Raw genomic sequence first — 27,844 nt, forward strand, 5'->3', positions numbered from 1 at the left:
AAAACCAAAGAACTTTCAATATATTCTGAAATATTGTGTCTTAGTTCTCAGAATTGTATAATGTAGGTCTATTACATGCGTGTTTCTTTAGCTGTATACTGCAAATAAGTACAAACATTTTATATATCTTGATTACCCAACTTTTAACACTGTACCACTTCGGAATATGTATGATGAGACTTTCTTGTGTTAAATTCTATCATACCTTGTTTACATGTTTCGACCTATTTATGGGTCATCCTCAGACAAACGTTTTATCAGTTTTTACGTATTTTCAAACATCAATTGTATTAGAAGAAGAAAGTTTCGCAAGTGGAGATTCATGTGCACCTGTATTCTATCAGTGATTGACACCTATTCTGAAACGTTTCTCGCATATATCGGCTAGTCATAGACTCAATCATAATTTAGTATAAGAGAAAATGTTTAAAGATGTGTAAATTATTAAAAGAATATCTATATAAAGTTATAGTGATATAAAATTATTTAATAAGTAAGGAAAAGAACGAAAATCTGTAGTAGGAACTATTTCATCATAGCACCTGTTGCATACAAAGTCTTTCATGTTAGCCACTCGGGTGAGAAGTGGAAACCTAACAACGTCACCGCATTGAAAAGTAAATTTATAGAAAAATGGATAATGCATCAGTACCCTAGGTGTGTCGTGTTCCATTTTTCAGACTTTAACAATTTTGTCTTTAGCTAGTGGCACCTTCTTGTAATGTTGCACTCATAGAACGGACAATAATTATAAAATAAATGATAAATGTTGTAAAAATTGTTATAAACATTCCCAGAAATCCTTTTTATACACTATCAAAATGAACTTATATTTCCCGTCATTGCATTTCATCACCAAAAACCTTTCCTTTGTGACATAATGTTAAGTTTTCTACCTTCAGAGTTCAGAACTTACTCTGATCTTTCTGTGTACAGGTGTGTACGTGTATGTAAATGTATCGGCAGTAAGCATGGGAGCAGAATCAATACTCGAAAGTCCCATATTCCATCCACCACCTTGTTACCACAGCAAAATGTCGCCCTACTACAACAGCTGCACGGTAAGTGTGGAGTTTATGTATTTTTCAGACATTTTCCTTTCTTTCTTTTTCCTTATTCTTCCAGTACTTCCTCCTTTTTATCTTTATTGATCACCACGGCATTCATTTCATTCCTTTTTAATTTCTCTTTTATCTTCCTACTGTAGAAGCAGCACTACCACCGCTTCTTTCATAATCATCATCACCATCGTCATCAGCATGAATACCATTATCGTAGTCATCATTAGCGACAGGATTTTTATGTAATTTCAAGGTGTGAAATATGCACACATTTATGTAAGAAAAATAAGCTGAATATGTACCAAAATATGTAAAATCATGAAAATATTTAATATCAATATCTGGCAGGTATAGGATAGGTAAGACTCTCCAGTTGTGATTTCAAAGAGCACCAGACTTTTTTACCGCACACTTGACACATTGCTATTTTTCCATCTGTAGTAAAAGCTTCGTCCATTGCAATCAATGATTTTATTTTTGTCGTTAGGGTTGTAGATACAGGGGCCATTTTAGTTACTTAAAAGCAGTAGATAAACTCACTTGGACTTTATACTGTAAGTACTAAAACTAGAGAACTGAGTGAAATGAATGACACAACAGTACTGCAAGCAATGTTTCGCTTTACTGTATTAGGAGAAAATAAGAGGAGATGTGGGACACATGCATTTTAGCCGCTCCCTGTAAGAAAGAAAGTACGTACCAAAATCTCAAACTATAGGCATTTACAAACTGTTGTTTGAAAAGTGACATTCCTGTCTCATTCAGAAGGGTAGGATTATTCCAGCCTAGAACCATACTTTCTAATCGCTTGGAAAATCCAATTTCCATATAGGTCTACTAAATTTAAAGTAAAGAGGTCAAGCAATAACCTGAAAAGCTATTTATTTTAATCTTTCAACACCTTTCCAGTTTGTTCCTTTACTTCAGCTTCTTTTCAAAAGTCGGCTACTTTAATGCAGCTCATGCCAGACTTGACACGGGGTTTCCCTAGAAGGATTAGGAAGAGGGTGGGTAAGGTTGCAAATTGCATGGGAACGGCTTGTTAAGATGTGTGCAGAACAATTACAGTACGAGACAAATCATGTCTTCCTCGTTCTACTCCACCGCATGAAAATAACGCTACTTTCTGAGTGATTTTTACAATACAAGGTAGTTGTATGAGAAAGGTTGCCTTTTGTTCACTCATATTTTATAGTGGGTGGTATGGGGTGAGTGCCTCTATTACTTCCTGGAACTAAGAATGTTATCCGAAATATATCCTTTCTTACGTAGATAAAACGGCTTTTTAATTCGGTGTATTTCAAATTGTAAACTTCCCCAGCAGATTTTTTTATTTTCTTTTATAGAAGTAAAAATGAATAAAACCCCTAAATATGTAGATTTATGTAATACCAAGCCATATTATGTAATGTGGGGTAAATATGTAAAAATATGTAGTCTCAAATTTTAATATATTAATGGTAATTACAAGATTCGCAAAGATTTGTTATTTATATATTAATTTGTAATTACATAAAAATCCGGTCCCTAGTCATTATCATTCTCGGTCTTATTTCTGTCATCATTTGAGATTTGACTTTTTTAAATGTTGATAGGAATGTTAAACCTTTTCACTATCGTCGCACATTGCAGTTAAATTTGTAATATTGCTACAAAATGGAACATGAAGGAAATAAGAGGTTAAGATTTCTAATTCAATTGTTTTGCGATCCACAGATACGATTCCATTATTTTCCTTCTGGCGTGCACAGTGCGGGACTCGAATTGCAGGTGGTGGAACTGCAGCCTCACGAAAACAAGACTACTAGATTATTCTGGTTCTTTGGCAGCAAAGGACACAACTGGATCAAAGTAGTGAAGGTGCTGCCCAACATCACACATAGGTGACTACATCTTGCCCACTGGATTTCTTGAGAAAATAAATTGCCCAGTTGTATATTAATATTGCCATTCTATTTATAGGTACTTTCTACAGTTCCACGCTGTGAAAGGCTTCAAATCAGGCTATGTTAGCTTAGATGATTTCTCGATGAGCCCCGAATGTTTTGGCTATGGTAAGTTTTCATTTATTTTGCCATTAAAACCGATTACAATATGAAGATTTAAGCACTTTCACATGAGCTTTGACTTAATCAGATGATCAGTAGCTTGTTTTTATGCGATATTCAGTATTAATATTTCTGACTATACATTAGGTTTCAAAGATTTCAATTACCTGTACATATAACACAAGTTTATAAATGTTATTATAAGTTTACTTTTTCACTACCTCTTAACATCAGAATTTATTAGCACATATAGGCCTATGTATAATAAATATTGTTACTTGGTCTCAAAATTGTATGATGTACATTAGGTTAATTGGTACAATAAAATTACTTCTTCTTCATAATTTATCTTCAATATTTGGCCTACCTTGACCAATTCTGTTTTGAACTTTTTTTGAAGGATTATAATGATTCATAAATACGTATCGACGTATACAAGTAGTGGTACCTAACTGCCTTATTATGTACACAGAATGGAGCAAGGTAACAGCTTAAGAAAACAAAGCAAACACTATACACGGGCCGTACATCCAGTAGCCGATGTCTCAACATCTCTGTTGGGAATCAACTCATTGGCTTTGTAGCTAGAAAGGGGAATTCCTTAAGAAGATTGTGATATATTTAAAACAGTAACTTTTTCTAAGTAATTGTCTTTGTTTTCAGGAGTACCTGATAATGTAACAGAGGGTTACGAGTATAATGTTACATATTGCTACCAAACAGGTGAGACAATAATCTATTTTGTATTGCAGTACATGTTAATACTTAATTCTAATGACAATATTGTGTTAAATTTATTCGAATTTCTATTCCAGATGAAGAAGATCAAGAAACACATGAAGATTTTATTAATGAAACTGGTGAGTGTGTTAACATTAAGTTTTTCATTGAGGACGGGGAAAAGAGCTGTTAAAAGAATGATAATAATAATAATGATAATAATAATAATAATAATAATACATCCCTCTCTTCCGAAATTGTACTCTAGATACATTATTATATGCAGATGATCAGGTTCTTTTTGCTACAAATGAAGACGAGCTGCAATACTCAATACATCACCTGAATATAATAGCACAAAATTTCAATATGAAAATTTCCCCAAACAAAACAAGAATTATGGCGTTCCAAGGTAAATAGCCAGTTAGGAGTAAAATTTGCATTGGAACTCATAAGTTAGAACAGGTAAACTCTTTTAAATATTTAAGTTATAATTTGACATATTTACCTGTTACTGATATATCTGAAAATATTCAACATTTTAATGGAGCCTTAAGAGCCATCAACCAGGTTTTCACAACCACGAAAACCCAAAAACATACCAGGTTAAAAGCATATAAAGTTCTAGCAAGACCTGTCCTCATGTATGTTAGGGAGGCCTGGACTGTCCGAAACTCAGATGTTCAACTCCTAACAACTGCGGAAATGACATTTCTAAGGAGGACTGCCGGCTACAGCTTGCTTGACCACAAAAGGAATGAACTAATTACAAAAGAATTGAAAATTACACCTATTTATGAACATCTCAACCACTATAGACAAAAATGGCTTAACTATGTCAATAGAATGGACCGTTCCAGACTCCCAAGACAAATTCTCCGCTATATACCACATGGAAGACGATTTTTGGGACGCCCCCTGAAAAGATGGACGGAGACCGTAACAGGCCACTAGGCCTAATACCTGCAAGGACGATGATGATAATAATAATAATGGTTTTATTTAATCTGGCAGAGGACGATAGAGCCTTCCTTCTTTAACACTCAATCAGGAGTAAAACTACAGTACAAAGAACATTACAAAGAAAGATAAAAAAAATCGATAATTGTAAGTCCTAGCTAATCTAAACAAGTTGTTGTTTTCTAAAATCTCTGCTTCATTTTTGTAGCATAAATCATAAATTAACCCTTTTAATTAAATATTATCGAAATTAGGAGAAATTAAATATATTTTTATGACATAAATAATGAATTTCCGAATATACAATTCACCATAGAAATAATAGAATCCTGGCGGAACATTAGGAATAAGATCTACAAAAAATCCACATATACAAACCTGTTTTTGAATTACTCATTACTGACCATCCCTCTAAGAAACAGATGGTACTTTCGACTCCAGTAAATAGGGAAAGAGTAATATGCGATAAGGAGAGTATTACATCACAAACACAAACAGATTATTTCGTTAAAACTCTAGTTGCAGTATTATTACAACAAGAATAGTTATAGATATATCACTTTTTTGTGACAGTCCGTTGTTTGGGAGTATGAGTCCGATTAAGAGACACATGCAGGCGAAAGTATAAAAAGATAGTCTTGTATTACCCGGCCATTCTGTTTGTGGAACGGCAGTTGCTTGTACTAATACATATCGCGCCGCTGTTACGTTACCTGTGCAGTACGATCGCTCTATTATTCTAGTTATAGACTAGTCTGAGTTCGCATCGAGTGCTGATCAGAGAAGCATCGTATCGAACAGTGCTCCGACTTGTCTTGTGTTTACGAAATTGTGTAGTGTTTTCAAGTTTATATTTAGTGGAATTATATTATTATTATTTAACAGTTTAACGAGATTGTGTGGTGTTTGTTTAAGATATATATTTATTTCTTCATTATTTTTGTGTTATGTGCGCGATCATAATCGAGTGATTGTGTAGTAATTACCTTAGCTTGGCTCTCGGAGCCAAGCGTAGTGACTGTTAAAATGACTCAAAATACTGAAGACTGGTGTCTAATCGAAAACCAACCTGGCATTTACAACATAGTGACTTCACATACGACCTCAACCACAACATCTGTAACAACTAGTAGTACCCCTACATCTACAATGACTATATGTGATCCTACTCGCGTACCCAATTCAACTAGCAAACAAATTAATCCCGCGGAAAACGCAACTTCAAGTAAAAGTAAAGTAAGAGATCATGTCATTAAGAAACAGAAACTAAATACGGACAAAGCCAAACCAAATTCAACAGTTTCCGATACACAAGCAACTTTATCTCATGAAACATTAATTCATCCGGATATCAAACTACAAAATGTTTTTGATCCTCTTGTCCACGAAATGGACACAGACATATCACCACCAAACCAAAAAAATCCTCAAGTAGGGAACCAAGAAGATAACACCAACACAGATTTTTCTAGACCCAAATCAGCTCGAATGCCGCCAATAATTGTGAAGAATATCCCAGCCGGAAATTTCTTTGCAAACAATAAAAAATTGCAGTCACTACTTAGCCAGCCACTGAAAATCACATACTCTACTGAAGGAATTAAATATTTAACTAGTCGTCGTGCTGATTATGGCAAGTTATATAATATCTTGCAAACTGAAAACCTTTAGTTTTATTCTCACGAACCTCGGGAAACTAAATTACTACAAGTAGTACTGAAAGGACTTCCAGCGTTTGTAGAATCTGCTACACTCAAAACAGAACTTGAACTCTTAGATTTTCAAATAGAACACATTCGTCAAATTACTCTTCCTTGCTACGACACTGATGGCATACCGACACGACGTCCCATCCCCATATGGATACTTACACTTCCAAATAATGAACACTCCCGAACCATATACCAATTGCAAGATATTAACAATCATATCATAAAAATTGAGTCATATAGACCTCGTCCACATATTACACAATGTCATAAGTGTCAGGGTTTTGGACACACTTCACGTCGATGTAATTTGCCTACTCGATGTGTTAAATGTGGAAATAATCACTTATTCGCCGAATGTCCTCTGAAAGGTCCTGTCCATATCCCAAAATGTGCAAATTGTGACGGCGCACATACTGCCAGCTACAGTCAGTGCCCCATTCAACTAAAGAAGAAAGCGGAACTTCAAGAGAAGATGAGGAACAGGAGAATTCTTTCCGAAGAACGTTCTACTCCACCAACATGGAAACAGAGCGACTTTCCTTTACTTGCTAATCCTGGCAACACCAAAGGTTTCCAGTCAACATTCAAAACTCCAAGTGCAACATCAACATCATCAGAATCAATATCAGACTCCTTCAAAGATATTGTTAACATCTTACGATCACTGAACATTCAACATACAATTCAGCTTATCCGCACAACTTTTCATAAAATCCAAAATGCAAATGACTAATATCCAAGGTAATAATATTCATTGAAGGTTTCATTAATCTTTTCAATTACAACAATCCATAAAAGACCTCTAAATGATTTCCGAACACAGAGGTTTAAACATCTTAAATTTCAATGCAAACGGAATAATTCACCAGACTTACGAACTACAAGCCTTGCTCCTTAATTATGATATTGACCTCGCATGTATCAGTGAAACTCATCTAAAACCCACCATGAAATTTCGTATACGCAACTATACTGTTATCCGTACAGACAGAATCAACCGACCTGGTGGAGGAACTACTATACTCATTAAAAACTCCATGCCATATCGAACAGCCATATTTCCAAATTTTCAGACTCTCGAAGCCACTGGTATATTCATCCAGCTTGAAGGAACAGAAATACTAATAGCATCTGTTTATTATCCGCCATATGCTCAACTCAATAAAAATGACCTGACCCTGCTTATCACACATCACAAACATTTCATTTTCTGTGGTGACCTCAATGCTAAACACAGATCATGGAATTCCAGACTAAATACTTCGAAAGGTGAAACCTTACTATTACATTCAAATCAATATCATTATTCAAGTCGACCTGGTTGGCGAGTTGGCATAGTGCTGGCCTTCTATGCCTAAGGTTGCGGGTTCGATCCCGGACCAGGTCGATGGCATTTAAGTGTGCTTAAATGCGACAGGCTCATGTCAGGAGATTTACTGGCATGTAAAAGAACTCATGCGGGACAAAATTCCGGCACATCCGGCGACGCTGATATAACCTCTGCAGTTGCGAGCGTCGTTAAATAAAACATAACATTTCATTATTCAATTACAGGACCTAAAGAACCAATGAGAATTCCCTGGATAACCACTCATCATCCAGATGTACTTGATATTTGTTTATATAACACAAAATACTCTCCAGTACAACAAATCTGCTTAAACGCTCTCGACTCTGACCATATTCCAGTTCTTTTGACTTTCAAGGCCCCCTTTCATATGATCTCAAGTCAACCTTCTACAGAGAAAGTTACAGATTGGAATTTCTTCACGAAACGCTTGCACCAAATCATCCCGGGTAATCTACCGACTTTGAAATCTTCTGAAATAGACACCGCTATACAAATATTTTCTGACACTATCATAGAAACATTCGATGAATCGTCCTCTATATTGACTATTGAGACATCAGATAACATCTACGGTAGTACTGAACTAAAACATCTTCTTAAAGCCAAAAATCAAGCTCGAAAACGGTGGCAGCTTTATGCGGATCCTCAAGCAAAAAGAGCTTTTTATCGGTATCAACGTGCTATCCGAAGAAAATATGAGACTTACAAAATCAATAAGTTTGCCGACACAGTGGAAAACATTAAGCCTACAGGAAAAACCTTCTGGACTTTTACAAAACGAATGCTAGGAAAAACTACCACAAAAAATCGACACCTATTAAAGACTCAAGTGGTACATTTAATTATGATCCTATTGATAGGCTTGAAGCTCTTGCAAACTCCTTCCAAAATCGATTCTCCTCCCATCATCATTCCTCACTACAAGACTTTTCAACAACAATATCACAACATGTACAGTCCATATTACATCGCCCTGAACCTGGAAATACACCTCACGTACGACCACAAGAAATCAAGACCATAATTCGAAACTTAGCACCGAAGAAGACACCTGGCCCGGATAAAATCACACCAGCCATATTGAAGAAATTACCAAAAAAAGAGCCATAACACATTTAACAAAGATATTCAACTCATGTCTAAATCATAATTATTTTCCAACAGCATGGAAAACAGCACATATTATACCAATAGTTAAGCCGGGAAAAGATCCAACATTACCCCAAAGTTATAGACCAATCAGCCTAACCAACTTCCTTGGAAAAATTTTTGAACGTATCATTCTGGCACGACTAAAGCCATATTTAACTGCACCAAATGCCATCCACCATGAACAGTTTGGATTTAAACCTCAACATAGTCCCAGAGAAGCACTTCACAGAATAACAAGATGCATCCAAACAGGATTTCAACTTGGCCAGCATACAGTAGCTACATTTATTGACATCCAGCAAGCTTTTGATACTGTCTGGCACACCGGTTTGTTATATAAACTTCACAATCTTAACATTCCTGTAAATTATATTCAACTTATCGCCAGTTATCTTACAGATAGAACCTTTCGTGTTCAAGACGGGCGCTATCTCTCTAACGCTCACACAATAACTGCAGGAGTTCCTCAAGGATCGATTTTAAGTCCAACACTGTACTGTGCATATGTCTGTGATATACCAATTCAATCCAAATGTAAACTTAAGCTATACGCTGATGATTCTGTTATTTATACTAAGCACATAAACATTCAGTTTGCTTGTCTACAAATGCAGGAAGCCTTAAATATCATAACCCAATGGTCCACAAAATGGCGTCTCAAGATAAATGGCTCCAAGTCGCAAGCACTTGTTTTTACACGAAGATTTCCGCGGCACTTTCAGCCCTTCACCATCCAAAATGAAAATATACCTTTCAAAACTACCGCCAAGTATCTTGGAGTTCTTCTTGATAAGAGACTTACTTTTAAACATCACGTCACACATATTCGTGAGAAGGCCTTCCAAAGATATATGCTTCTCTACTCATTTTTCAAGAGTTATACGTCTTTAAATATCAAAACAATGCTGTACAAAGTATTAATTCGATCCTACATGACATACTGCTGTGAAATATGGGCTCAAGCACATACACGACATCTTAAACGACTAGACGGACTTCAACGAGCCATCTGTAGAACCATCACTGGAGCGGATTATCTCATCCGAAATAGCCAACTGTATGATGATCTTGGGATACTATACTTTTCAGATTATATCAAAACTCTTCGTACAAAATTTCTAGCATCCCTCCACAACCATCCAAATCCACTAATAAGTAAAAATATACCGGTTTCTCATACATGACCGTATCAATTTGCTCACTCTACCATTGGTAGATAACGTTGCCTTGAAATATTTTAGGTTATAACTTATCATATGATCTCCTACAATTCTTTAAAAAGGAAAGGGTCAAATTCGACCTGGTACTTATGAAGAAAGAGTCATTGAAAAAAAAAGACTAGTCTTTCTCTTTCCCACAAGTAACAACATAAGATCGCAGCACCGCTGTTTACGTTCCACATACAAAATGGTCTCCTAGTACACTGACGTTCAAAGATATCTGACCTACAATTTTATGATCGTGTAAGCGAACATTCCAACTACGGGATAAGCCAGAACCAAAGATATTAAAAATTGACTAACATTAAAAGAGTTCCGCTAGTTCTCAACAGGTGGCAACATTATTGGTACTGTTAAAAAAAGGTCATGAAAAATGATTATGTTGATTAAGCATAAATTATTCTCATGATTAATAATATCAGCGGTTTCCAACTAAACACAGTGTTGTTTTACTATCAGTAGAGAGAAATAAAAATGTAATTCTATAATGCGGTTAGTTTAAATGCATAATTAATAACAAAGTAGTATCAAAACCACTAGGAGCATCAAAACCACTAGGGTATAATGCGGGTTATATTTATATGCTATTGGTAATTCTGACTACTATCTTCGCCATCTATTCATAAAAGTAATAACTAAAGAAGCCACACTTACACGAACAAATAATCGATGACTATCGATTAACAGGGTCAGATATCTTTGAACGTCATTGTACAATCGGAGTGAAATAATAATCTCGTTTACACATAAGGTAAATACTCGTTGTCAGTATTGCAGTATAATAAGATAGGTGGAAGTAAACTTTTGTTCGCTACACGATTATACGTAATGCTTACACCTCCTGACCCCTTATATCAACCGATTCTGAGAAACAACAAACATCTCACAGCAACAAGGACATAAGAGAGCTGCCACCACAATGTGAAACATTTATAGAAAATAAGCAATTTCCTACAACACATAGGATTCAACAATTCAGAAATAATATAAATTCCATTCGAATGTGGAAAACTATGCATTGATCAAAGAGATCATCATATTGCAAGACGTAGGAAGGAAAACAACGTCAATTTGGAAGTACGGATTTTGTTTGTTCAGGCTAATGTCAGCTAGAAATTCTGACTATTAAGAACATTCATACTACTACTACTACTACTACTACTACTACTACTACTACTACTACTACTACTACTACTATTACTACTACTACTACTGCCGCTGCTGCTGCTGCTTCTCTAAATTTCTGAGACATTAGCGTACAATTAATAGGTTAGCGTTCTATGTAGTTTATAGAAACGATAAAATGATTACAACTTAAATTGAGATTATTATTTATTTATTTAATCTGACAGGATTAAGGCCATAAAGCCTTCTCTTCCATCCTACCAGATAGCACTTATACCTACAAAAAAGAAATACAAACACTAATTAAAATAATACAAATTAAATTAAAGGATTATAGAGGGTCAACAGAGTCAAAAGGAACTATAAACATTGTAACGTTTTATAAAATGAAGGATTTAGCAACATGTCTTCCGAAATAATAATGATATGGGTTTTTACAATTATATAATTGAGCGTTTAGTGTGTAACACATGTTTAAAATCCAAATTTGTGAAATCAAGTATTAGTGTTGAACTGTTTGGACGTCTTGTTTTCACAAATATAAAAATTTAACTTCTTTGTCAAGTTTATACATGTTGAAATATCTTCGAATTTACGTGTCCTGATAGGTCTACAGATGTGATAAGAACGTAATCTGGGTCAAATAGTATGTAGAGTACGTATGCACTTTAATGTATCAAATGTTGTGAGAGAGCAGAATTATTATTATTTTTTTTTTGGTACAACCATTAAGTAATATCATTCCATTCCTGGAACATTTCGCTCTTAAGTTCCTTCTTAATATAAGAAACCGGAAACTCTGAAAAGCTTAGGGGTACCATTTGTCGTAATATTTAGAGTATAAAACGTCCGCCATCTTCTTTCAATTAACTGAAACAAACTGGCAGCAGGCTATCATAGATGGATGGATGGATGGATGGATGGATGGATGGGTGGATGGATGGATGGATGGATGGGTGGGTGGGTGGGTGGGTGGATGGGTAGGTAGATGGATAGATGGATAGATGGGTAGATGGATAGATTTATTCGTTCCATAATATTCTTACATTTGCTTTATAGCATACAATAAAGAACATATCCAATTCTTACGTTTAACAATAAGATGCAATACATATAAAATGCAAATATGAAATATGTACAGAATTAATACCTTAATAAAAATAATGTTTTATACAATGTAATACGTTTACCATTTAATAGTAGGCTATTATAATATTTACACAGTACTGTGAAATGTCAAGAATTCATCTACAGAATATAAATTGTGAGATATTAAGTAATTTTTTAGTTTTACCTTAAATAATGCAGGGTTTTGGCTATGATTCTTAATGTCTTCAGGAAGACTATTGAACATTTTTATCGCTATGTAACGTACTACCCTTTGAAATCAAGACAAATTTGATGATGCCGTATGAAAATCATTCCTTCTGCGGGCATTTATACTATGTATGGCTGAGTTAGTTGGAAAATTTTCTTTATTACATAAGAGGAAATTTATTGTAGAGTATATGTATTGATTTGTCAAGGTTAGAATCTCTGACTTTTTAAAAATAATCTACATGATTCTCTAGCCTTTGCTCCAACAATTATTCTAACGGCTCTTTTTCGTAATAAGAATATCTTTTTACTGTCTGCAGAATTTCCCCAAAATATTATTCCGTAGGACATAATGGAATGAAAATATACCAAATATATTGTCTTTAAGATATTGCTGTTTAGAAATTATTGTAACGACCTAATTGCGAAGCATGCTGAGCTAAGTTTGGGGGTTATTTCTTTGATATGATTTTTCCAATTTACTGTATTATTAATATGCAAACCAAGAAATTTGGTTGTTGATGTTTCTAGTAGAGGTATATTGTTGATAGTTGTGTCCAATGTTTCAGAGATTAAATTTGAAGTGGCTTTAAATTTAATTATGTTAGTTTTATTATTGTTTACTGCTAGTTTATTGGTTGTAAACCAGTCAAATATTTTAAGGAGAATTACTTCTGTTTTATATTTGAATGTGGCAAAGTTCTTGTCTGTAATTATGATACTTGTGTCATCTGCAAATAGTATAGGATAACCTATTCCTTTTATTATGGGACCAAGGTCATTTATAAAAATTAGAAAAAGAAGAGGCCCTAATATAGATCCTTGTGGGACCCCTGTATGAACATTTCTCCATGTTGAAGTAGATTTAAAGGGGTTATTAAATGCGTTGATTTCAACTTTTTGTTTTCTGTTTAGGAGATATGACTCAAACCACTGATATGCTATGCCTTTAATACCATAGTATTCTAATTTTTGAAGTAGAATTTTATGGTTAATACAATCAAAAGCTTTGGAGAGATCACAGAGTATCCCTCCTACTTGTAATTTTTTATTAATAGCTTCCAGAATTATATCAGTTAAATTAAACGTTGCTTGCTCAGTTGATTTATTCTTTCTGAATCCAAATTTTTCCGGAATGAGAATGTTGTATCTATCAAGATGATGATATACTCTCTTATATATAACTTTTCCGAAGACCTTTGAGAAGACTGGTAGAAGGGATATGGGCCTGTAGTTTTCGGACGAGGTTCTGGCCCCTTTCTTGAATAAAGGAATAACAACTGAATATTTCAGTCGCTCTGGAAATACACCATTAAACATTGAAAAGTTACATAAATAAGACAGGGGCTTGGCTCTTATTTGTGAAGTGGCTTTTAGTATTTTACTAGTAATTTCATCATATCCCGAGGAATTTTTAGACTTTAATTGCTTTAGAATTGTAATTATTTCTCTTGAATTTGTTGGAAAAATTTGAATATTTGGGAAAGTTACAGGAATAGATATTTTCAAACAAGCAATAGCATTATTATTATTACTATTATTATTATTATTACTATTATTATTATTATTATTATTATTATTATTATTATTCTGTGGGATGTTTAGGTTATCACTTATTGAAAGAAAATGATTGTCGAATATGTTCGCAACTTCTGTTGTATCTTATGTTTTTCTATTATCTGCTACAAGAGTGTAACCTTATTCTTTACTTCTAAACTTTCCACTTTCTTTTTTTATTATGTTCGAAGTTGTTTTGATTTTATTATTCGAGTTTGGAATAATTCCGTTATAGTAAAGTTCTTTGGCTTTTAAGATTACTTTGTGTAATATTTTAGAGTACTTTTTAAAGTGAGCTATTAATTTGGGGTCATTACTATTTCTACTATAATGCATTAATAACACTAAATTTCATAAAACAATTTAAGGATTGAAGTATAATCGACATTCGTGAAATATTTCTGGAAGAATTCTATCCACAGAGTCTATAAAAATAATAAATAGCCTCTCTCCGGTAACCTAGCTCTGTTTTATTTTATCAAAATTATTCGAGTAAAGGTACTACTGTTAACTGTAAAGTAAAACTTTTTAAAATGTGTTTCGCTTTCGGGAACGACACTTCTTTACTCTTGCGTTACGAAACAATATATTATTTCATATCAGGTTCTGTCCCAAGAATTTTAAGATGTCTGACCAACCTAACTTAGCTATAAACAAAAATAAGATATTCGTTCTTACTCAAAGTATATATTAACTCTGTTAGCTTAGGCTACCTTTAAAGTTCTTGTGTAATTGCAGTTAGGCCTACTACACCCTTGTAATGCAGCACAGAAGTCAGTTCATCCTGTGGTAGTGATAGAAGAAAGGTAACCGCGTTCTGAAGTTTATCCTTTTAAACAATTAAAGGATCTCAGTTTAGTAAATGTTTAAGATATGATGGAAGAATTCAGCTTGCAATTAAAAACATGAAGGTACAGTTAAGCTGCATCTACACGGTTCAGTTTTTCATGCGCATATGCATGCAATCTGGGAAGAATATTGAAAGAATCAAGTTTAAAACGCACTTTGTATTAAGATGCATGAAGATTTTGTGTCTACATGGTACGTCGTATTAATATTATGCATAAATATCAATCTTGCATGCATTTCTTGAATATGTAAAGTTGAAAGAAAAGTTGAACCGTGTAGATGACGTTAAGTCTGGTAATCTCAAATATATATTTCTTTCTTACCTTTAACGTTGCGAATTATTTCTTGTTACAGGAAAGCATCAATAATTTCTAAATTAACACAATCTGTTCAAATTTTTTCCGTAATCATCCTTCTTCGTCCGTTCCATAATTCAACATTTAAATGGAACAGAACTGCCAACATCCAACAATTGATCAACTGAACAAATGAGGCTAGTACGCCATAAACAGTAGAATAATATGGCTACTTTGTCTTCGAAAGAAAATGTAATTCGGCAATATAATAATAGTAATAATAATCGGAATGTTATAAAATTTACACATCCTGTAAATAATGGATATTAATAATATCTGTTTAAAACTGTCATATTGGCAAAACTTATAACCACGGAACTTTCGAAACCAAAGAGTTTTGTATTACTAATTTTACAAACTCTTTGATCGAAACACAGGTAGCGCTGTCCCGACCACTGCGGCAAACTAAGGAACATTTATGAGCATCCAACATCTATCATTTAAGTTAAACCCCCTGGTTAATACTGTCACCTCGCCTCTGTTTATCGTTTCTCACACATCTTCAGTCACTCTGGGTAGGGCAGTTATTGTACTGTGTCCTGTTCTGAAACCAGATCGGTGCTCGTTGTTAAATTTGTATATGTTGAAGTGGTCTGTCAGCTGTCAGTGTACGATGTCTTCCAGTGCTTTGGAAAGAGCGGGGAGAATATTTATATGCCTGTATGCGTTTGGTGTTTTAAGTGTTACTAGTGCCATTTTCCGAATTTTAGGAAAAAGGTATTAGTTATGAGGGTTGCATTAAATAGATAATATATCAGTCACTCTATGCATGATCACGTGAATTATTTTATTCAACAGTGTAATGTGACAACGTCTAAGCCTTGTGCGTTAGATTTCAGTAATCTATGTAAAGTAAAATAACTTTTCTATTTTAGTCGGAGCATTAGATAGGATGTCTTCCTTAGTTTGGTCCTTTGCAATGGTTCGGGAGGTGGGGTGGTGAAATGTTCATTTAGATCAGTAAGTGATATGTTAATTTCCTGTACCTGCAGCTTCTGTTCTCTTAATCCCATGAAGTTGATATTTTTCCATATCTCTTTTGTACTAACAGAAAGTTGAATGAGTGAGTGAGCGTGGCGAAGTCTTGCATTTCTGATTTACTGGTTTGTCCGGTCGCGCAGGCGTCTATAGTTATCGAAATCAGAACTACATTTTGTCCTTAGGTACGGTATGCACTATATCTTTGCACCATGAGTGTACTCAACGATTCGTACATCCAAGCAGCAGGTCTTCGTTAGTGATTCATCTAGTTTTCAGTGGTGCGTGTTTATCATTATTATTAAATTTCCCAACTTTTTTGTCTACACTTCTCAGCGTCCAGATAGTCTGCCATGGTAGTTTAGTTGCGTCATTAATTAGTTCGTCATGGTTAATGTGACTGAGATCGCGATATATTACAAAATGAGGTATAGGTCTATGGCATTGTGAAGAAAATTCAGCGTAGATAATATTGTGTTCTGAGATTCCAGGATAAGGCATTTGTCAATTTGTTATTACGCCATGAGGTTTGTTTATCGCGACAATGTCTAGTAACGCCACTGCGGGTTAATGCTAATCTGCGCGGCGGTATATTTTGTGAAAATGCAAAAGTGTGAAATTTCGAATTTGTATTTGTAAATCCCTTCAACCACTGACACGAACTGAATGAAGGACGGAACGAGTGAGGATAAAAGCTATGTTTTATAATATTCACCATTTGAAAGATTTCATCACCAAAGACAAAATATTAATGATTATATCCTATATCATGACTTGGTTATTCATAACAAAATACGAACCCTCTGCCTTAGCCATTCGGTTATAGAGCAGTCAGTTTCGAAATAAATACCTAACTACTAATTAAACTGCTCGATTTATTCACGGCGATTGTGATAAGTTATCCGGGTGCATTCAAAATAACTACAGTCTCAATCATTTCAATCATAGCGATGGGGCGTGAATTGTAATTTATTGCTAAATTCAATACAAAATAAATACATGTTATGGACGTAACGCACACACGAATCCAATTCACATGACTCTTTGTTTTGTGTCTCTTAAATAATGAAGTACACGTAATTTCAATATCAACCACAGCAGAATGCTCGTTACTTATGCTTCAAAAGTCGTTAAACCAACCGCCTCTTTGCATACTCCAGTTTTCATTTTCGTTCCTACAACTGACTCTATCCCTGTACTAGTATCTATCAAACAGTGCACTATAGCTCACAAATCATATGCGTGCTGTGGGGGCTGTTTCCGCTTTCATCGATCTATTTTTCTGGCCATTAAATCCATCTCCCTCTTCTTTTACAATAATTACTAATGGATTGAATGCTAATTTACATTCTAATTAAATTAAGTGTTATCGATCTGTATGATAATGATCATTTCATGCAATTATTTCATCATTCGGGCTCTTAGCTACACTAATAGCCATATTACAAACTGCATGACCTCTATACTCCTACCACTACTACTACTACTACTACTACTACTACTACTACTACTACTACTACTACTGCTACTACTACTTATTATTATTATTATTATTATTATTATTATTATTATTATTATTATTATTATTATTAAATATTCACTCAAGAGAACCCTAATTTACCAAACGGTATGCTAAGGTTTTAGTTTAGTTATACGGTATGTATATATATAACTTATATATATGTATGTGTGTATATATATATATATATATAGGGTGGAAGGTAAGGTAGTACATTAATTGCAGGATGTGATTCCTTGACATATAACGAACGAAAAAGTATAACACCATTTTGCTCATTTTTGCGAGGTTTTTGAAGAAATAATACTTTTATGCCGACATTTCGATCGCGAATTTTACGAATACTGTTTAAAATACGGTTTAATTTCTTATATAACAACGAAGAGAACGTTTATTATGTTCACGTTGCAGCAGTATTTTAATTAGAGAATTCACTGATTTCGAATTAATCGATTGAAGAAACATTGGAAACATTAATTGTCGGGTCACTTACAGAAGGTCTAAAAATCTGGCATCGCCGTCCGGACGGCAGACAGTTCGCCTAGTACTCGCAACTGATCAGCTGTTGTGACGTTTACATTGCATTAGTATGCAGTTGGACGTACAGCGATACAATTTAGGTTATTTCAAAACTACGAGATGCCAGAGTTCAAAAATCGTGAGTACTTAGACATGATCCAGGTCGCGAAAGAAATTCGGAACAGTGAAGAACTATTGGTCAGAGTTCGTCATAATTGGACTAAAAGATGTGAAAGCTGCACGCTCACAGGCTAACGGCTTCGAAGCTGGGTGCCTGGTTCTAATGAAGTGCATAGGTAGCAATATAACATGGGGGCATGAGATAGTTACTCTGCCTGCCATAATAAAAATATTCACTTCAATTAAATTCGCCAATGTAAAAAAAAAAAACTGCACGCACGCTGATGGTGGACATTTTGAACAGTACCTGTAAGATATGAGTGGAATGTGGTTTAAAGAGTTTATTACTCTTTATTTCATTATTAACGTCCAGAATTAGTGATTCGTAAAACAACAAACGGTAATGTTAATTACATCTTGTTCACAGAGTTACATTCAGTTTTATATTTTCATTAATTGTAACTGAAACTTCAATTCACTAATTTGTACATAATTTCATAATTTTCACGTTATTTCTTGTTATTGCTGTACGTATTTCTTGCTTACATTAAAATTATTACGCCATACTTAGTATTGAATTGTTAGTGTATTGCATTGTAAGTTGAAAATTCTGCATTCATTGTTGAACTGCGCCCGGACACGAGCTATTTTCTTCATTCGGGTTATTAATTTACATTTTCTGACATTAAATTACACAAACTAAACAAATAACAGTTACGTCTCTATCCGGAGTTTACGTAGGCCATTTTTGTGCGAAGATTTATCCCCAGATTAGCTCGCGAAGTATTGCACCGAAGCTCAGTACATTTGTTTGCTGCCGTCCTCCCCTCATCTGCTGCAAGATACACGGTGAAAGGTAGTTGAACTTAACCCACCCCTTCAAGTCGCTGACCGCATGGTATGTGGGGTACTACTTATGCGGCGTTGAGACATCTTGCAATTGCCGTCAGCGCTTTCGAAACACTTGTAATTATCTCATTATCCATAAGTCCTATAAATTTTTTTATTTGACAAAACGTACTCTAAATAATGAGTTCTATGGCTCCTGTCAATTAATGTACTACCTTACCTTTCACTCTGAGTATATATATATGAAGAGTCCACTGCAAGAATGATGAATGTCATTTGACATACATTTTGCAGGAGAAGCAATTGAAAGTTTGAAATGCTTAGCGCTCAAAGCTTAACTGAGATTTTCCGATCATCACTGGACAATTACTATCAGTGTTAATGCCATGTAATTATGTATGTACATTCTATATGTCTTAAACAATGCATTGACAGTCTTGGTTCATTTTCGATAAGAAAGTGACATCCATCATTCTTGCAGTGGACTCTTCATATGCCTATTCCACTTATTTTATGTACAGAGATAATGGTGAAAGATAGGTCTACAGTATTTTAAAGGAGAAGTTTAACAAATTTATAAATTCTCTGTAACAACACGGTTTTTAATCACTTCACATACTGGAGTGCTGTACTCGGTGTTACAGTCCAGGAGATGTATCTTTAGTTCAAATCTCCTTACTTCAATAATGGGCCAGTCAAACAGAAGGTGTTACACCGTGAAGTCTTGCAGCAGGAACACGTAGAGTCGATGTCTGCTCATATGTTGAATCTGTCGAAGTAAGTTCCAAATTTCTCATGCCCAGAAAAAAAGTGCGTTGATATGAAAGTGGGTTTGAAGTGATGGCTTTTGAGTTGGTCGTGGATTGTTGGGAAGTAGCTGTCTCTTGTTAGTAATCCGGTTGCGCTTGTAGACCATCTAGTATTCAAGTTTTGATGGATCTGTTGTCTTTTTTGTGTCCCTGGACACAATAATAATAATAATAATAATAATAATAATAATAATAATAATAATAATAATAATAATAATAATATTTCACACTCTGTCAAATGACTTTTCTAGGTCAACAAATACTACATACACTTCGTTATTTTTCTCTAGGTATCTTTCGCCAGTTGCTCGCAGCAATCCAATTGCATCTCTCGTACCTTTACTCTTCCTGGAGCCAAATTGCATTATTGTAGTCAATGGAGCATGACTGTTAACACAGACAAGACCAAGACAATTACTTTTAAAAACGGATTTGTATATAGTAGGGATGAGACATGGACATATGACGGGCACATACTGGAAAATGTGAAACATTTCATATATTTAGGAGTTACTTTATCAATGAACGGGAGATGGACTAAGCATGTTGACATAACGAAACGCAAGTGCGGGGTAAAGAGTGCGGAGGTATTTAAATTGATCACTAAAGTGCCAGATATTCCTGCAGCAACATTGGAGTTAGTATATGGATCTGTGGTTAGATCATCTATGTTGTATAGGGCGGAAATTTGGGGTTGGGAAAATGCAGGAAAACTAAATAAGGTATAAACGGACTTCCTGAAACGAATACTTGGAATTGGCAGAAGCAAAGCTAACTGCGGGTTGCTAAAGGAGTTTGGGCTTCAAAACGAAGTAATTCATATGAAAGTTAGGGTGATAAAATACTGGTTAAAAATTATATTTGGGGATCAATCGCTTCTACGGTCGATTTGCTACAAAGTTCAATAAAGAGAGGGCTGGGAAAAGGGGTAGGTTTATAAACTGCAGAGAGGGCTGCATCATATAGGAATGGGAGAAAGGAGACAATAACAGGAGGAATGTATAGCGTAATGTGAGAATGCGTTTAATTGGTATCGAGAGGCAGGAGATTAAGCTCCAACTTTCGGAAAAGTTCTCACTACATTTACAATAAGATCTCATGCTTAACTGGGGGAATTGTGACTACATAAATTCTTGTAACAAGGACAGCAGAGCAGGTTTAGCGTGGCTAAGATTGGGGGCATGGAATGGTAATAAAATTGTCAACGAAAAAGGGGAGCGTCTTTGTCAGCTTTGCAAAGAAAAGGATTCCTATAAGCATATTTTATTACTGTGTGTCGAATTGGAACTTGTACGGAGAAAATATTTACCACCCTCGATGCTAAGTCAGAGTAGGAGTTCGCTTGCATGTCTTGACCTCATGGGGAATAGAGAATGGGAACAAAAGACTGGATTGTTCCTCTTGAAGGCGAGAAAGATTAGAGCTGCAGCTGTCAAAGTCTGCGACGCGAACTGAGGAAGGGATAATAGAATCAACACAACTGTACACTTTTAGGTCTTTTAGGTTAGGATATATTATATAATGTGTTTTATTGTGCCATTTCCATTTTAATATGTGTGTTCTTGTAGAGAGTAGTTGGATGCAATCATAGATGGGGGGGACCTACAAAGAAGGACTTGTTTCGGGTACAAAGCACGTACGGTCAGAAGACCCGTGCATTGGATTTTAGAGAAAATTATGATAATATAAAATTTGTATGTATAATATTACTCAATAAATCCATCTATATATCTATCTATCTAGAATATAAGCCTCGATCAGTACTCTCAGTAGAATCTTGGCTGATTGCAATATCAGGCTGATAGGACTGAATTCATTACATTTCTTAGCTTATTTTTTTCAGTATTGGCCTCCATGAAATCTTCAGGCAATTCACATTTCTCATTATAATTCGTTGTTTTGTGATAGAATTTCCTTCTTGTGTCTTTACCAAAGTATTTCACTAATTCGATGGAAATTTCATCAATCCCTATTCTTCATTTCCCAAGTGCTAGTTTAACTTCTCTTGCAATAGAGGATCCTTTTTCGTCTCCTGATACGGCTGTTTCATCTTCTATAGCTAGACCGTCAGATCGATTCTCTTCAGTTTATTATATGTTACTTATTTGTCACATTTATTGTTGCACATGCACCTAGCGATCCTTATATTTTTCCTAGCGATCCTTATATTTTACCTAGCGATCCTTATATTTTACCTATCACCGTACAGATGTTTCGAGTTGCAAGAGGAAGTCGCATTTGAACATTTCAGTTTTATGTAGTGCTAACCATTTTGCTAGTATTATTTTCTGAAATAATATTCTTGAATAATATTCGATAGATCTAGAAAAACAGAATTTGTCATAATATTATTCACATGGACAATGACATTTTTGATGCCAGATATCGGATGAAAAGAAATTTGAGATGTTAAAAAAATAAAGGTGAAAAGCTATCTACAGTTCACAATGTGCGTATACGGATGACTCGTTATGTCTTCACAAAAACTCCTGCCCCACTTTGCGTTTCATCCAGTTATTTTTCCGCAGCTCTGACTAAGCATTCGTAAATTCCATGAATTTTTAATTTTAGCCTAAATGTTAATGTGCGACGTGGTTAAAAGATATATGCATTTACAACAGAAATTGCAAATGCTTTAGTTTACCGTGGATACACTTAAATATTTTTTTAGAAATGTCACTTACACACCTTTGCTTCTAACTGCCTCAAATAAAATTCCGTTACAGCAAAACTTAGAAATAGTACAATCCTATATTATAGCAATACATAACAGAACTGCAGACTTACAACAGAAGCGTCAGTAGGTTTGAAGAGATATTTCAACTTCTAAAAGTATACACCATAAAACCTTAGCTAGTTACGGAAGTAAGGCATGGACAATGATAAGTACGGATATCAGCAGAATGACGGCTTGTCAAATGAAATTTATGAGAGCAACACTGGGATATATTAGCTTGGACCGTAAAAGAAATGAGGATATCATGCAAGAACCTCAATTAAAACCAGTTTAACAGTTTATAAACAAGTACCAGATGCAGTGGAAAAACCATGTCCAACGAATGAATCGGAATAGACTTCCAAAAGCCATGCTTCAATACCGTCCGCGAGAGAAGAGATCTTTAGGCCGTCCAAAAAAAAAGGTGGACCGAGAATGACTCACTGAGACCGTAACGGACCTGGGCGTTATACTTGTTTGGATGATGATGATGATGATGATTATGATGATGATGCTGATGATGATGAAAGTAAAGACTACATTCACGATTGCGCAAAAATATTAAAAGTGGTTTGGTGGGCATGGTTGATATTTTTCAATGAAAATTGTATGAAGGAAATGCTGTCAATAATACAGAGCATTCTGGTATCCTACGAAGGTCGTCACTAAAATACATGTTTAATTTCTTGTTTATCTCATGAAGTTTTAAAACAAACCACATAAATGTCAGAAAAAATAAGTAGGATTTAGCAATTATTGTAATATTGTGTTGGAAATTCATGCAGCTGAAAGTTGCCTAACTCCTACATAATTTAGGGATAAATTTATTCAAATCGTCAAGCATAGGATGGAACATATAAGCTACAAAAGAACTGCTTTGTGTACCTATCTACCTACATACCTACCTACATTCATACGTACGTACGTACGTACATACATACATACATACATACATACATACATACATACATTCATACATACATACATACATACATACATACAGTCCACACCTGTGGAGTAATGGTTAGAGCGTCTGGCCGCGAAACCAGGTGGCCCGGGTTAGATTTCCGGTCGAGGTAAGTTATCTGGTTGAGGTTTTTCCGAGGTTTTCCCTCAACCCAATATGAGTAAATGCTGGGTAACTTTCGGTGCTGGACCCCGGACTCATTTCACCAGCATTATCACCGTCATCCCATTGAGACGCTAAATAACCTGAGATGTTGATGAAGCGTCGTAAAATAACCTACTAAAATAAAAAAATACATACCTACATACACACATTATGATTTATTTAAGATTTTTGCAAATAAACAGACATACTGAAATGTTATATGTACAGATCCTGAGCTAGGTTTGTGCAAGCGGACGCATGCCTGGCCAAACCTCCAACGGCATGCGGCTAGCACAAACCTCGCAGTGGCGTTCTGTATATTATAGTTCTTTTATTTGAAGTATTCAAAGGAATGTATAATAACTTTTTTATTATTTCTGCTTACAACAAGGAGATATGATTTTGTAAATATATGCAATGCAATTTGTAATTAAGGCATTTGACAATTATTGTGTAATCCACGGATACTAGGATAGGATTTTGAGATTTATTTCCTCCTTTTAATTAATAGGTTGAGTAAACATATCGAAGTTGCAGGATTTAATTTCGAGTGAAGCACGTGGCATTTTACCAATGTGGTGAAACCACAGGTTTTCAGAAATAAATTATAAGTGTGTAGTGCTGGTAAAGCATAAATATTTAAAACGAAGAACCATGAGAAGGAATCTGTGTTCATTGCCTATTTCATGACCTCATCACTGTCATCAAAATAATAGAAGATAAGCCTCGATAAATTTCCTGTTATTCATTTGTGTTTTATTTTTTGTTTAGTTTACATACTGAACACCTGTGGTGCCAGGGGACGGGAAGGCCCAACACCGGAGAAGTGCTCTAAAGCATACAGATATTCTCCTGTAAATGTCACAGTGCTAGACCGTGCACCTTGGACTGGAGTACAACGATGGACCGTTCCAGAGGGAGGTTATTACACGTAAGTACCACACTGACAAAAATGAGAAAGATATTTCGTGATTACTTGAAAAAGTTTGTAACTATATAAAACTCATAAACGTCATACTCTATGCTCACGATTTGTCTTAAGGTTTAGGCTATTTTAATTTTACCTATTATGTAAGCGTGTATGTATCACGTATTCCTCTATCCATTGGACAAAGCCTATGAGCATCTCACCTGGACGAGTCATTAGATGCATCAGACATTGGACCTGAAATTATTAGGGTTATCACAAAGATAATATGACTTTGTTTCATTTCTTTAATTATATTGACTATTACACTTTTACTACGTCATACTACTTTTAACCAATAAAACGGTAGGAAAGATCTTTATCAACCAATCATGGCTGCTTACCGCACAATTTTGTCACTTCCCTAGCACTTGTTTATTTTTATCTCTTCCCTAGCATTTGTTTGTTCTTATCACTTTCCTAGCAATTGTTTCTTTGTTTTCCAACATTGCAAACTGCAAATTGTTTACGGGACTATAAAACATGCTTTGCGATCGTCATTTGTTTCCCGCATAGATAGTCGACTCAAAATGGCTGCTCACTTCAAACGTTTTGGTGAAGATAACATAAGGGAAATAGAATTTTAGTAAGTCAATCAATATCTATTTTATTATATTAGAGTACTTTATTTCTTCTCATCTTCATGTACTTTCTTCTGTTTTTATCAAACCCCTACCACTTGTTTCTTTTTTTGCCAACATTTAAAACTGCAAATTCTTTACGGTACTATAAAACAATGTTCTGCAAACTTTTTCTATTCACGGCACATCCTAGACGGGTCTAGACTCAACACGGTACATCAAAATGTTAAGCCCCTCAAAAACATATATTGTGATTCTCTTAATTTAATCACTTCATATAATCAAATTTATTATTATTATTATTATTATTATTATTATTATTATTATTATTATGATAAAACAGAAATAGACTCTTGCATTTATTAACAATTTATGAACATCACTGTAGGAAACACACATTTCTATTACTAATATTAAAGTAAATAACTCTTCTCATATCTTCAGTGTGATACTTGGGCCTGCTTAGCTGCTTGATTGATCCGTGGCGGAATCGTTAACATTGCAAGCCTAATTTCTTCATCGATGAATTTGAGTCTCTCCCTCTTTCATGTTTTAATTTCAGTTAACATCAAGAAGGCCACTTCACACATATATGAAGTAGAAATTGGCAATAACATATTAACTGCCATCTCGGAGATAACTGGGTATTCACTTCCTATGGACAACGAAAATGATTCCAAAGGCACTTCGAGAAGTTTTAACGTCAGTGTTCAGTTTGCTTTTAAATCTGCCAGTTCCTCTTGTACGAGAATATTATTCGGAAGATGGTTTGAATCCACAGTGAATGGATCACGAGCCCAGTCGAAATCTTGAACGCTGTCTCTAAAATAATTCTTTAACTTATGATGCAAGATTACTAAATATTCTTTAATTAAGTCCATCACCACTTTATTACCGTCGGCACGGGGCCATACAGTTGGGAACATCTCAAAACACCGATTTTAAATAATCTTTTCCACAAATTCAGTTTATTCACAAATCCTTGAATCTCATCCATACTAGTCAGAATATTTTCGTTCCTACCTTGTATTTCTCTGTTAAGCTCTTCTGCAAGAAAATCTGCGTAGCCTACTCATACCCTCAATAGTAAAAAATTCAAGAACGGAACCTCTTCAAGTTCAAACATTCGCGCTGACACTTTACCTCGTGATAACCATCGCACTTCTGTATGTTGCAGGAGTGTAATTAGCTCTGATCCATTTCCTGACACAAAACGGAAAAAAGTCTCGTATGTAGGGACCACAGATACGAACCGAAACCTATATTCCTAGACATCACCCAAATGAGTAAATACTTGATCATTTCCTTTTCTTGTCAGACAAGACCTTACTTATTCAATCACTCCATGTATAGACTTATACTAAAAGGAACGGCAATAATAGGAACAGCGTATGACACACACATGCAACAGTTCATAACATATATACATATTTTAAATTGTAGTTCTTGACAATTCTGGGAATATCTGCCGCTGCACTTTTGCTCAAAATTTTTTCGTTCTGTTGTTAGTATTTTTACAAATTCTTGCATCGTATCGTATGAAGCCGTGAGTTGGTAATGCAAAAAACCTGCGGCAAGCCAAGCTTTTACGAATACCTCATTGTCTGTTGGAGGGTCCATTAACAATAAGGTTTGATGCCGGTCATTAAGTTGTGACGTGGGCCATATTTGCTGCAATAGATTTTTTGCTCCGTCCCAAGTCGTTTTTGCAGTTCCACAATTAGTTGTACGGTGTTTCAATGTGTCTAAGAAACCGCATGTTTTACATGCAGGCGAGTCCGTCAGATGGTGTCGGTGTTTCCTTTCCTCCGTCGGTATAATTTGATTGATATAACAATAAGCTGTTGGCTGCCATGCCGTAGGAATATTGGCCAGATGTATATTATGCCAGATTTTATGCCAGCGTTGATTCGGAAATTGTTCCACAATACGTGGAGAATGAAGACTGTTCTTCATGATGTATTTATAAATCAGTTTTGTTTGTTGTGCCCGATGTAATGAGGTCTGGAGGATATGATTCTATTAACTGCCATAAACTTTGTATCGCTTATAGTAGCGGGGATTTTCTGCTACCCAATAGCGGAATGTGTCGTTTCTAGAATTCGTTGTCCATGGGATCACTTTCTCCTCGTTGTCCACGTATAATGTACCGTGTTATCTATCAGTGCTTGACATTTTTCCTGCAACTGTTATCAATTGCAATACTCCTTTACCTTTTGGTAATACAAATTGCGTTTTCCTTAATGT

General features: G+C 35.1%; 1 protein-coding gene across 1 annotated transcript in view; it reads left to right on the forward strand.

Moving 5' to 3' along the window:
• The window catches only part of Alk (Anaplastic lymphoma kinase), a 506,844-nt gene that overhangs the window by 341,770 nt on the left and 137,230 nt on the right, over positions 1 to 27,844 (forward strand). Inside the window, exons 7-12 of the mRNA XM_069812582.1 lie at positions 937 to 1,061; positions 2,778 to 2,944; positions 3,024 to 3,115; positions 3,773 to 3,832; positions 3,925 to 3,969; positions 24,821 to 24,980. Of these exons, the coding sequence (XP_069668683.1) occupies positions 937 to 1,061; positions 2,778 to 2,944; positions 3,024 to 3,115; positions 3,773 to 3,832; positions 3,925 to 3,969; positions 24,821 to 24,980 (649 nt within the window). The remainder of the gene's footprint in view (positions 1 to 936; positions 1,062 to 2,777; positions 2,945 to 3,023; positions 3,116 to 3,772; positions 3,833 to 3,924; positions 3,970 to 24,820; positions 24,981 to 27,844) is intronic.

The sequence above is a fragment of the Periplaneta americana genome, chromosome 16, assembly GCF_040183065.1.
Source record: "Periplaneta americana isolate PAMFEO1 chromosome 16, P.americana_PAMFEO1_priV1, whole genome shotgun sequence".
Lineage (NCBI taxonomy): Eukaryota > Metazoa > Arthropoda > Insecta > Blattodea > Blattidae > Periplaneta > Periplaneta americana.